The sequence below is a fragment of the Clytia hemisphaerica genome, unplaced genomic scaffold (genome assembly GCF_902728285.1).
Source record: "Clytia hemisphaerica strain Z4C2 unplaced genomic scaffold, Clytia hemisphaerica genome assembly, whole genome shotgun sequence".
NCBI classification, from domain to species: Eukaryota; Metazoa; Cnidaria; class Hydrozoa; order Leptothecata; family Clytiidae; genus Clytia; species Clytia hemisphaerica.
In genome coordinates this window covers 2,974-16,825 of record NW_027103587.1, presented here as the reverse complement: position 1 = coordinate 16,825, position 13,852 = coordinate 2,974, and the positions used below count along the sequence as shown (strand labels likewise).

At 36.4% G+C, this 13,852-nt stretch overlaps 1 protein-coding gene across 1 annotated transcript; it reads left to right on the top strand.

Annotated features, from left to right (window-relative positions):
* Window positions 1–10,117: 10,117 nt before the first annotated feature.
* On the top strand, window positions 10,118–13,509 carry LOC136801461 (DNA ligase 1-like; the record flags this gene model as incomplete). The annotated part of the gene is made up of 6 exons (XM_067058106.1): window positions 10,118–10,670; window positions 12,310–12,351; window positions 12,554–12,610; window positions 13,001–13,093; window positions 13,272–13,313; window positions 13,453–13,509. Coding segments are annotated over exons 1-6 (844 nt in total), but the record flags the coding sequence as incomplete, so codon positions are not given.
* Between the last annotated feature and the right edge of the window lie 343 nt (window positions 13,510–13,852).

Genomic DNA, 13,852 nt, shown 5'->3' with positions numbered 1-13,852 from the left:
GAGATAATCTCAAAGTATTTTGTTTATATGACACATAGAAAAATAGACTTTTGCATGTGTAATATCTAACATTACACTTGCTTCTTCTCTATGTGGTATCATTAGCATCAAATAAAAACTTTGACTTTGTACTTGTATATCTAGATCTAGGAGTGCTGCCACTAATGCCTATTCGACGTCTGCTTCTTCTTTTATATCAAATACTTTTTTTTATATTTCAGTGAAAAAAAAAATTAATTCTGGAAAGTTCATTTTGATGGCTCGTTGAAGAAATTGATTGAAATATCAACAGTCAAAACCAAAGGTAAAGAAGAGTATAAGTCTGCTTGTTGATATTGTTCTCTCTACATTCATTGTACATTTCTTGAATAGTTGAAGGTTCAATGCTACTTCATCTATTATAAAGTATAAGTTTTTTGGGTTATTGGCTCAAATATTTAATTTCTCTTATGCAATTTTGCTGAGCAAGCATGGCTATTCTTATATTCATTGTTTTGAGTTTTGAATTATTGATATGGAACTTTTTTTATAGGGCTAATTTGAGAACTTTGCTTTTTGTAGATTTCACCAACAATGACAGCTATTATGGTGTTTTCGATGACCCAGATTAGTGCTAAATTATATAATGGTTGTCTGCTAAACCGACTTTGTCTTGATAAAGAAGTACCAAAACGACAAAAATTATAGAAGTTTATCACCTATTGCCGGAAGAACCAAGAAATGACATTGTTTGAAATTGTTTCTTAACTTAACCCTTAGCCAACGCGGGACGCACATGTGCGTCCGCGCCTATATACGAGGGACGCACATGTGCGTCCTGAGAGGGAGTCATCTTTGAGCTGAGTTTCTGAGCTATAGGTTTGTTTATATCCTGATTGGTTGGGATCAGGTGAAAATAGATTAAATTTCCGTTCTTTTGATACCAACCTTTTGAGTCACGCATGCGCAGAAGTCTCAGAAAGCCGTCTCAAAGTTACATCATATTTTCGAGTCGCGGGAAAAACAACAAATCATTTGCTAAAAATTATGGAAAGATTTAAGACTTCTTCAGAGCAAAATGAAGCCATTAAAAACTTTATTAACAACCTCTCAGATGTTGAAGTGGATGATAACATAGATGAGGGATCTTCTGATGATGGTAAGATTTGTTTATGTTCACTTTTTTACTCAATTTTTCCTATTTTTCCTCAAATTTTGTGGTAGATTTGCCTTCAGAAGTAATATACCAAGTAAATTTTAGGATCTTGGGACAAACATGAAGGGAAGGGAAGTATTTAGTGGGCTAATTCTAGTAGTCAGGAGGCTCAGTTACTTAGTTTTTCTTTTGTTTTTCCTCTAAGACTTTGACAATGACGACTACAACCCAGGAGCGGGGAATCAGGACGAGTATCGTAGAAGTGACGTCTCATCAGATGAGGAGAGTTTGTTGGATACCGATAAAGAAAGACTGACATCTGACTCAAACTCTGAGTCAGATGGTGAAGTCAGCATGAGTTCTCTTCCCTCATCCCCTGTAATACCTAAAACTCCTTCACCTACTCCATCATCCAAGTCCTCCGAATTACTAACCGATCCCTCGGACATTGAGCGCACCCCGCCCTTGTCGCCCACTTCATCTCTCCCGGACAAACCAGGTTCTCCCCCGCCTTCGTCGCCCACTTCATCTCTCCCGGATATACCACGGTCTTCCCCTCCCAAAGAAAAAGACTCTGATTTTAGTGACTGTGAATTTATTGAAGAAACCAATACACAAATAAACACTAATAAGAAAGAAAGGGTCACTCGCTCTACATATAATCAAGCAAATGCGGAAACATCAGCTTGTCGTGATCCTGATCCAAAAGATGGTGCAACCGCTAGCCGTGGTAGAGTTGGTCGTGGTGGCGGAAGAGCTGGTCGACGAGGTGGTAGAAGAGCTGGTCGTTCTGGTCGTGGCGTAGCAGGTCGTGGCGTATCTGGTCGTGGCGTAGCTGGTCGTGGTGTAGCTGGTCGTCGCGTAGCTAGTCGTGTTACTCGTCGAAGGGGACCCCGCATCCGCGGCCCCGGAATCCCTCGCCGATATGCTTCAGGTCGTCAAGGACATAGTACCATAAATGATTTTGTTGAGAACGACACCGACGATGATAATCATGATCTTCAACCTTCTACCGAACATGGTACACAGGATTCAGTAGCTGAAGGAAATTTTACCGTCAAAGGTGTCGTTCGCCGTGCCAAGAGAAAACTTCCTCAATCAAAGAAAACGAATAAAACCAGTGGACCGAAGAAAGCCAAAACACGTGCTGCTTCTAAAAAGAAAGATGAAAAGAACTTAGAATTTGTGTGGGATACTAAAAGCAGGGACTACCGTGAATTTCCATTTACTGGAGATCTTGGGATAGTGATTGAAACTTACGACCCGACTTGCCCGTTACAAATTTTGAAAGTCTTTCTAACAGATACATTGATTGAGGACATCGTGAAGCACACAAATACATATGCTGCTCTGGTTAGAGACCTTCCCGAGGTCAAGGAAAGAATGGCAAACACCCATAGAAGTCTTTTTGCTTTATGGACTGATCTTACCAAGGATGAATTATGGGTCTATTTTTGCTTGCAAATTCTTATGGGAATGATTCACAAACCCCGATACCACCTTTATTGGAGTAGGAAATTCATCATCACCACACCTATCTTCAGTCGTCTTATGAGAAGGGACAGATTTGAGCAGATTCGAAAGATGATTCACTTCACTGATCCCTTGAGCGAGAATCCTGAAGCCAGTCTATCAAAGCTTGATACGTTTTTGCAATCGCTCCGCACTAAATTCCGGGAAGTCTATGTACCCACCCAACACGTTGCCGTCGATGAGTACCTCACTCTCTGGAAAGGACGCTTGAGGTTCCGGATGTACATCCCAAACAAGAGAGAGAGGTATGGCATCAAAATCTACATGCTATGCGAAAGCAGCACTGGCTACCTTAGTGATTTCATCGTGTACACTGGTGCTGATACTATCTACCCTGCACCAGACGTACCCTTACCGAAAAACAACCCATCCAAAGTTGTCCTATCACTTATGACTGGATACTACAACAAAGGATACAATCTTGCTCTGGATAATTTGTACACCTCTCCCGAATTACTGAAAGCATTGTACAAAAATGGTACTGGCGCCTACGGTACTTTGAGAAAAAAAGAAGGTCTACCTGAAGATTTTTGGCAGTTAGTCCGGGAGCCAAATCCTATATCTCCTAAAATAAGCACTTTTGCTTAACCCAAGATTCTACAGGATAAACTATACATTTTTGGAATCCTCAACTATCTTAGTTTTGGAAATGGTCGGTCCCCAAAGCTAACTCCTGGTCAATTTTTCATACTGGGCCCGAGTTTAGGGGGTACTTTTTACCCTTTGTAAGGATTTGTTAAGGAAAATGCCATTCCAGGGATGATATAATTTGCTGTATCTAGTCAATCAGTTGACCAATTGCTTTGAAACTTTGCAAAAAGTTTCAAGGTAGGCTGATGATTATTTTCGGCAAAAAATCTTTGTGAAAAATCATTTTTATAGGTTTGCCTGGGGAAAAAAAAGGGAAAATTTGGGTATTTTAACTAAATTTTGACCCTTTTTAAGTCTGGGACCTACCCAAACAACTTTTAATGAGACACAAACTAGGTGTTATGATAGACTTTGACGCAATACATCAGAAAAATTTCAAACAGACAGTATTTAGTATTATTTCAGGGCTGCAGGGGGTAAAATTGCCCATTTTTATGGGTTTTGTTACCTTATTTGAGCAATTTTCACCACTAATCTTGGTTAAAACGTCATCAAAAATAGTTTTAACTTGATTTTCGTGTAATATATGCTGAAAGATTACAATGCTGACTTAAAACTAACAAGACCAGGGTGCAAATGGACAATCCAGGGAGTAAAAATGCCCATTTTAGGCGATTTTTATCGTTTTTGGACCTATTTCACCCATAAGGCGGTTTTATGGTGTACCAATTTTATTTCTGACCACTGACTCGGGTAAATTAATGTGAGTCCAAATTTTCGTTAATTCTTCGGACCCATCATCACCCCTCCTAGCATAATAAATTATACCTTTAATAAAGCGCATTACGATGTAGAACATGAAAATCGGTGTTACTTAAATTTAGGTTTTTGCCAATTTTGCGAAAAACCGCAAAAACCAAAAAATGCTGACGTCAGCAAAACTTGTTTTTTAAATAACTCCAGTTTGGCTAATGGTATGAACATGAAATTTGGACGAAAGTTGCACATTATTCAAAGGATCATTTTGAAAAAAAATTTTTTCCAAATTTTGATGATGTCTGCACTTTATTGCAAATTTTCGTATTTTGCTGATTTTTGCTGACGTCAGCAAAATTTGGAAAAAATGATTATGCAAAAAAGTTTTTATTACTGATATGCAACTTTGGTCCAAATTTCATGTTTATACCATTAGCCAAACTAAAGTTATTTAAAAAACAAGTTTTGCTGACGTCAGCATTTTTTGGTTTTTGCGGTTTTTTGCAAAATCGGCAAAACCTAAATTTAAGTAACACCGATTTTCATGTTCTACATCGTAATGCGCTTCTTTAAAGGTATAATTTATTATGCTAGGAGGTGTGATGATGGGTCCGAATAATTAAAGAAAATTTGGACACGCATTAATTTACCCGAGGAAACAAGGATCATTTTATAGTAGGAGCAATGGGAAAGTTATTTGTGGTTTTCATTGTCTATAATCAGGGTCACTGTGGGCAAATCAGGGGGTAAATACACCACTTCTTGGTAGTTGTTGCCTGAATTTGGATGTTTTTATTGTATGGTAGCCTCAAATTAATGAAATTTTGAGATGGAAACCAGTTATATACCCTTCAGTCATTTCTTAGTACTTTGTTGACAACCTACACAAAATAATGACGGATTTAACTTAAGTTATGGCCAAATTATAACATTTTTTTGACGTAATTTTGTCAGTTTTTCCTTTGAAATTCCACTATATTGCTATTCAGAGCTTCCAAAAATGGGAAGAAGTCAGGAAGTGGAAAAATAGTTTTTGACAACTGGGAAACTCTCAAAACACTATGGGGAGGATCTCCAGCAACTGTTTGCATCGAAAACCCTCTCAGCTCGCTAGACATGGACGATGACCGCGAAACCAACCCTTTTGACGAATGGGAATATACCCAAAATGATGAAGATGATGATGCCATGTCAGTAGCTGTTTGTGACGGAACCACAGAGTCATTAAATGAAAGTGATACAAGTGAAGTTTTATCGAGAAGTGATGTAGGAAATGAAGAAGAGACCAACCCATCAGCCAACTCACTAGAAAATCCAACACCGAAATTCATTGATGACAAAAGAAAAAACATGGAGAAAAAACTCTCTGCAAGCCAAAGGGACAGTATCTATATGAATTTTGCTAAGAATGATTTGGTACTGAAGCAAACTATGGTAAAACAATTAGCTGAAGCGACGAAAGAGTCAAACAAAGCTTTTGAAAAATTGTCTTCATCCATTGATAATGTTGGCAAATCTATTGGCGATGGACTGAAACAGTTGGCATATGCTATTGGAGGTAACACCTCTTATGATCCTCGACCGGCAGATCCTCGAGTAATCGACCCCCGATCACAAGACCCTCACACATTAGGCTATCCCCCTGTATCAGATCCTCGAGTTAACTCTTTTTACAATCAACGACAGTTTTCTTCACAAAATAATAGACACCCATATCAGCATGGCTACCACCCAAACGGTGCAGCATACCCCCTGTCAATCAAGATAGTCAAAATGACAATGAAAAAATATATGAATCTTTGTAAACAAGTATTTTTCTGTTATTATGATCTAATACTTGTTACATCTTGACAAAAAATTAACGTTAATAAAGATTACAAGTACTCTTTAAAATATGCAGTAATTGAATTTCTAACCATTTTTCCCATCGGCGTCGAGTAGGAATTAAGTTTATCAATCTTTACTTTTCTCATCTCCTCTTGGACTACTTGTTCAACTACATTTCCATCAACATAAACATTCTCTCTTTCACAAAAGTTATGCAAGACAAAACAGGCATAAACAACATCGGGTAGACCCTTAACAGGAATATCCATAGGTCTTCTTAGAATTCTCCACCTTGCTTTCAATCGACCAAAGGCACACTCGATTTGATTTCTTGCACTTCGTAGCATCTGGTTAAAAATGACCTCCTCGTTTGTTTTACAGTGCTCGAATTCTTTCATAAGATAAGGTAAGAGCAGGATCTCCCAATATCAACTGAGGTACACACTCCTCTCCAGGCACCAACTCTTTGTAAAAAAGCTTGAACTTGTTTTCTGTGTAACTTTTTTGAATGTCACAATTCCCAAAAACCCTTGCGTCGTGCACACTCCCAGGCCACTTTATCTCGACGTTAGTGAACCTTCCATATGCATCACAAATTGCTTGACAGTTAAGGGAATAGAATTGTTTATAACAAAAATAGTCATGAGCATTTTCGGATGGCTGTTTTATCGGTATGTGTGTTCCATCAACGCACCCTATTACCTGGGGAAAACCAAATCTTTGATGAAATTGAGTTGCAGATTCCAAAACTTCGTCCTTCTCGATGGGAAATCGTATGAACTGTGGCCCTAACCTCCACGTTATGATTGAAGTTATTTCCTTCACCACTTGCCCAACAGTACAACGAGCAACCCCAAAAGGGTTGGCTGCCACGAACAAACACTGATGTAGCATTCGATCTAACAATCGACACGGTCAAAAAGGAACTAAAAGGTTTGAATCCTAATAAATCGCTAGGACCTGATGAGATTCACCCAGTCATGCTGAAAAAGCTGGCCTTTTACATAGCCGGTCCTTTACATACTATCATGGCCAAGTCCTTCGTAGAAAGTAAACTACCTGATTATTGGAAGACTGCACATGTGTCCCCGATCTACAAGGAGGGAAAAAAGAACCTTACAGAAAATTACAGGCCCGTCAGTTTAACATCAGTTGCGTGTAAAATAATGGAAAGAATCCTAAAGAAACAAACAATGGAACACCTCACGAATGAGAAATTGCTATCAACCAAACAACATTGGTTCATGGGTAAGCGATCGACAGTGACACAACTACTTCACTACTTAGACATATGTGCAGACTCGATATCCAATGATAAGGTTGTTGACGTAATCTATTTCGACTTCGCAAAGGCATTTGACACCGTACCACATCGCAGATTAGTAAGAAAACTCGAAGCATATGGTATCAGAGGAAGGGTAGTTGGTTGGATGAAAGCATTTTTGTCCGATCGTAACCAATATGCGAAGGTCAATGGAAAGTTATCTAAGAAATGCCAGGTGCAAAGTGGTGTACCACAAGGAAGTGTCTTAGGTCCACTCCTTTCTGTTATTTACATCAATGATCTAGCTGAAGTTACCAACTCAGAAATGTTCCTCTTTGCCGATGACACAAAGCTTGTTGAAGAAAGAAATAACGCTGAAGATGCAATTAGACTTCAGCACGATATCGAGGCAATGGAAAAGTGGTCTGGTGACTGGTTGTTGAAATTTCATCCTGACAAGTGCCACGTGTTGACACTAGGGAAATTCTGGAACATTCAACATGCACATCCTTATGAGATCGCTGGCTCTGTTCTAGAACATGTTGATCAAGAGAGAATCTTGGAGTGATTATCGATAGTGAAATGAATTTCGAAGAACACATCTACACCAAGATCAAGAAGGCTAACTCGATCGTTGGATTGATTAACAGAAGCTTCGACTTCCTTTCTCCCGAGATGCACCGCACACTTTTCATTGCATTTGTGAGACCTCACCTTGAGTACGCGCAAGCTGTTTGGTCTCCACGGCTGATCAAACACTCTGATGCAATTGAAAGTGTCCAACGTAGGGCCACAAGACTTGTCGGTGGTTATATAAGCCATTCATATGAAGAACGTTTCCAAGTCATGAACCTATCCAGCCTCAAGATCCGGCGTAAAATCGGGGACATGGTGGAAGTATATAAACATCTTAATTTATTTATAGTAATATATTTCGCAGGTCTATCGACCTCTATGAAATAATCATATTTATTTAACATTTTGTAGGCGCACAGTTGGCCTCTAAATCAGTCGTCTTTACAATATTTCATTTTCAGTAACGCGTAAGTCACAGCAGATCTTCTTGAAATAGAGTCTAGTCCGAGGACTTCCTCTAACCTTTATTTGACTGCCATCCTTTTGTAACTTTGTCTTCTCTTTTGCGTTCCTATGCCATTCTTTGATGGTTTCGCGTTCTTTTTTAGAAAAATCATCGGTTACTCGTAAATCAGTTATAATTTTCTTTAGCTTGTGGACTGATGCTAGAATCTGACGTTTCTCTTCTTCATTCCTTAACACAACTTTTAAGGGTCGCCAACGTTTCGTCCTGAACATCTCGTTCTTTCGAGCTCCTATTCTTTCTGCGCTGACGATGTTTACCTTTAGTCCCATTTGGTTGCTCACAAATTCTTCGACGTAATCTTTATCACTTGTTCGCTGTTCTTCAAGGGTTTCATGTTTGAGTTCACCAATGTTGTGAACAATGATATTGCACTTTGTCAGGTTCAGCCATCGTACTTCTTCTTTCTCTTCTTTGATGAAGTTCTTGATCGTTACCTCTTGTTTCTTTAACTCTGTAATGCTAGCATATGTCTGTTGTTTCATAGTTACCTCTTGCTTCTTCAGTTCTTCTTTGGTAGTTTCTGCGTATGTCCTTTGTTTTTTATCTTTAGCGACATCTTCCTTATCTAAAAGTTTCTCGATTTTCTTCTCCAGCCTGTCCAATCGAGCGTTTGTAGATTTATCTCCTTGTTGCTCTCCATTATTAACCTTATCAGTATTTGTTGCCTTGTCCTTACGCACTCTTTCTGTACTTGTTTTGATCTTTTCCAGAAGAATTGGCGTGACTGTAACACATTTGGCACATTCGAAGCGCCGGCTTTTGTATTGGAGACACAGCTGTATCTGATAGGCAGGTAGCTCCGTGCATGCATAATGGACAAACCTTTCGCATCTTCTACATTGTAGCACATCATTGTCCTTCACAATCTCGTTCATGAAGCAGTTGTCAGGGGTGCAGAATCCATTATTTTGTTGAATTTCGATTTTTTTTGGTATTTCTTTAGTTTTCGCCATTTTGATGCATTTCGACGAGCACAACCAGCCAGAAAAAAAATTGACGTCAAATGATTCTTTTAATGTCTATGATAAATCTTCCCTATGTCAGAAACTCGTTCTTCGAAATCGACGTTAACGTAAGCACAATCTCGAATTAAAGAGGAAGACGGCATTAGAGGATACCAAACGAATTCACTCTACTATAGGAGCATTGATACTTGGAACGGTTTGGCAACCAATGTTGTAAATGCACCATCCGTAGGGAAATTCAAACTAGAATTGACAATCCCGTTTTTTTTTAGTTTCTTTATCAGCTCCAACTTTTTACATCCCAGTAATTCTAATTTTTAGCAATTTTTTTATCAGTTCCAACTTTTTTACATCCCAGAAATTCCCCAGTATGTCCCTGTTTTTTTTTTCTGTATTTTACCAGTTTTGTTTCACTGGCTTTTCCCGGTTATTTTACTCCCTGGCTTTTTCTAAAAAAACTGGGAAATTTCACCTGGCTTTAAACCAGAACTTTACCAGGATTTTCCCAGCTTTTTTTTCCAGGGTAGTGCATGGTATTTCTATGTGAACTTTTTTCTTCTCTGTAACATCATTTAGCGTTTGATGGTCCAAGTGTTTTTTTGACCATCAAACCATGCAGTCTAGAAATATTTTTCTGTTAGAATCTTTTTCTCTATTTTTGTCTTTTATTTTACAAAAATAATAATATTTCCTACCAAGCCTTTTCCTTTAATAAAGAGACAAATATGATCAATGAAACACTTGGACCATCATTTTTTGAACCATAAGAGCGGTTTAAAACTTACCTCAAAAGCTCATTTGTAATTTGTTAACTATTTATCTTTTCTTTATCAAAAGTCTTATTAAAAGTTTGTAATAAATAATTTTTATAGTTATGTCTGTCATTCATTAATAGTTTCCTGTTAACTTTTGATGCTTATTATTATTTTATTTTTGTTTTTAAGATGTACACGTGTAAAGAGTGTGGAGATCTCCATACCAAAACATGTCACGCATGCTATTTGAAAAGGTTATGTGATGTTTTGGCTGATGTTACAATAAAACAAGTTGCAAAGCAAAATAATATGGGTACCCAACTTTTAAAAGGGCCAAATGATATGAGGATGGTAAACTGCATAAAGAAAGCAATAGTCGATAAAAGAAAGGAACTGGCAAATGGCGGTCCAAATTCAGACGATAAAGATAAAGAAGATTTTGAAGACTATGAGGATGATAAAGATAGTGAAGAAGGTGAAGAGAGTGAAGAAGATGGAGAAAGTGATGGGGAAATTGATGGAGATGAAGACTTTGACCCTAAAAGACATCAAAAAAGAAAGAAAGTTGTTTTATCATCAAAGATTTCTGAATCTAAAGTCAAACACAAAACAAAAGAAGGAAAGAAGAAGGAAAAGAAAAGAAAGAAGACACAACCGAAATCGCCTGACTGGAAAAACATACACTATTACCCCGATATTGACGACTTTTCTGTTGATTTATCAGAGTTTGACCTTAATGATAGTATATTAAAGGCAAAAAAGTCATTAGGAGAGCTTAACACTATAAAAAATCCCATGGAAATGATCAAGGAAGTAACCTGTCCCTTTAAAAATTGCACTTTTAAAGGTGCCAATCTAAAGGATCATTTGACGTGTAAATCTACACATAATTGGTCAACAAACATGGCCATTTTGGAACAATCCTACCGAAAACGTCAGTTTTCTCATTTAACTAAAATGCAAAATTTTAAGTCAAAGGAATGTTGTGAATGTGGATATTTCTTTGAACGTTCAGATTCATACGTAGCATCAAAAGCACACAACATAAAACGACAAACTTCTCAATATAAAAAGTTTATGATGGAATGCAACTTGGCCTATGAAAGCTTTCGCAGTTTCAGAAATTCTTTTCCAAACCTGAAACATGCAAGGTAAGTCCTTCTTGTAATTACTATGGTAATAGCGCAATTGAACGGGATAAAATGAACTTTGAGAGTTTATATTCTCTTTTTATTTTTTCTTAATATTAAGGCGTTTCATACCACTGTTTCATGTATCATTGATCTCATCGTTTCAATGATTTTTCACTCCTCTTGACGAGAAGATCGTTTTAATCATTCAAGACAGTCGTTTATTTTACTCCCACTACACTTTTCTTTTATTTATAAGTATAACAAGGGTGGGTTTTGGATTGAAACAATAGATCTATTGTTGCAGGACAACAGAAATTATAGCAAATACCCAGGCTTAGGAAAAATTACCCTATGCTTAAGAGAAAAAAAACCTGTACTCAAAACAAAAACTTTTTTACACTTATATTAGTTTGTTCCTGTTTTTTTATTACAGTGAACACCAATCATTATTTAGAGAGGAAATTCCTAGGTAATATAAGCCATTCTATCTCTTGCAATTTCTTTACACAGTTATTTTTTGTGAAAGTAAACATTTCTTCCGCATTACGGCCAATCAAGATCATCGCTTCCATTAAATTCAGAGGTAAGATAGAGAGTTATTTGCTGCATTGAGTAATTTAGCATTAGATATATTTAAAAAGATTTACATCTTAAATAATAAGGGATCAGGTTTTACTGAAAATGTTTGTGCTTGGGATTTTTCCCATCTTCTTGTGCAATATTATTGTTAAAATATTACAAACAGCCAGAGCCTTGAAATATAACTTGAAACTCGATGGGGCTTAAATTTAGCATGTGCGTACACATTTTTTAATTTTATTTTGATGGGTCGAAACTAGAAAAAAGGACCACAAACTGTATGCTTTTAATTCTTTCAATGTTTTTACTTTTTGACATTTACAATTTTCAGTGAACTCCAGAGCTCATCAGCAACATGTTCATCATTTACTTTTCGGTAAGAAAGTTTCCAATTATTTATATGAAGTTCATAGTACTTAATGGTTTTACTGTCATAATTTGGCATGAGAAATATTTAAAAAAATTTAGCATCTTAAGGAAACAAAAATAATGGATCAGGCTTTACTGAATTTTTTTGTGATCAGGGCTTTTCTCATCTCCTTGTTAAACTTTTACAAATACATTGGTTTTACTGTCATGTGTTATGTCATACATTCTAATTGCTTCCAACCATTTTAGTGAATCATAATATTTCTTTTGGTGAAACAAAAGTTTTCTTTTGTATTACAGGAAAACCAGATCGTCGCGTCCATCACGATCGGCTTCAACGAGGTAATTTTGAATGTATGGGAAATATTGTATCAAAAGGTTAATATTTTGTGTTACTTTGACTGCCAAAATAGCTAATACATCTTAAGGAAACAAAAATCAGGGATGAGTGTTTACGCAGGCTCTAAGGCCACTTTGGTAATCATTTCAGCTACTAATATATACTTTTTGAACTTTAATAAAGTTCTTAACCGTTTCTAACTAGTTTCAAACGACAATATTCTGACGAATGGAGTGACGGCGACAGTGATGACGGAAACAAGTAGGTGAATTTGGTCAAGAAACTCATTACGAACTGAATTAATTACACTTAAATTTTCTTTTGAAAGGAATAACTTATATTGAATGTGAAACAAAGATCAGAGATGATGAAAAATATAGAGTTTTCTATTTTCAATTATTCAGTGGAAAGAAAAAGATACTGAAAAAGGCTTCATCACACAAGATGGTCACAGCAAGTTACAAAATTTTCCAGCTGACAGATAAAAGTGACATGACTAAGAACCACCATGAAGATCAAAATTTTCCAGCTGATTGATAAAATTGACATGACTAAGAACCACCATGAAGATATTGGGACTGTTATATTTTTTATCAAAGTTTTTCCTTCGTGGAATTTATTAACCTATTTAAATTTTAGCTTAAACAAAAGAAATAACAACTATAACTGTAAAAGAAGAAGCCAAATACAAGGATTTTCAAGTTGTTCTTAAAGACATCCAACGTAAAACCACATCAGACAAAAGTAAGTGCAGATATTCTGCATTGAAAAAAAAACGATTTGGATATGAGTTATTGTTAGGTTAATCTGATTAAAACTGATAAAAAATCAATATTTGATTCACACAGTGGGTTTTGCTTAAAAATGGAGAAAAAAATCTTACGACTTTGTATTCTAGTGTTTGCTTATTTTTGAATTTTAGCATTCTGTGAAAACATCGAAATTAAACAGAATTCAGACAAAAGTAAGTGTAAAGTTTTTCCAGCTAATATACACTTGACAGTCAAACAGTGCTAAATAATTTGACTATTTTCTGTAACTCTACCTTAACTTTGTTATTAATAATATTTTCTATTCACTGAAAATTATTCTTTTTGTTACAGGCAAAAAAGTACTCAGCAAAGATGGTGAAGTAATCTTCCTAAAGGATCCGTTTCAAGGTAAATGATTTTATTCGAGCGTTGGGTGTTTAAAAGATGACCAGTGTTGCGCAGAATCGTGACCTTTCGTAGCAAAGTTTTGAGGAGTACTCGATGGTACATACTGGCTAACTACGTAACTATTAGTTTATTGCCCAATTTTTCAAAGTATACCATCACATACAAAAACCTCTTTATAATTGCTTAATAGAAATCTGGCTATACTCCTTATGTGTTCATCAGTAATTTAAAATTTAATATATTTTTAAAAATTGAATTCAATTCAATTTATGTTAATGTATTAACTTTTTAAGTTAATTAAAAACAAATTCAAGGTCACTCGTCTGCTTCATCGGGTCCCATA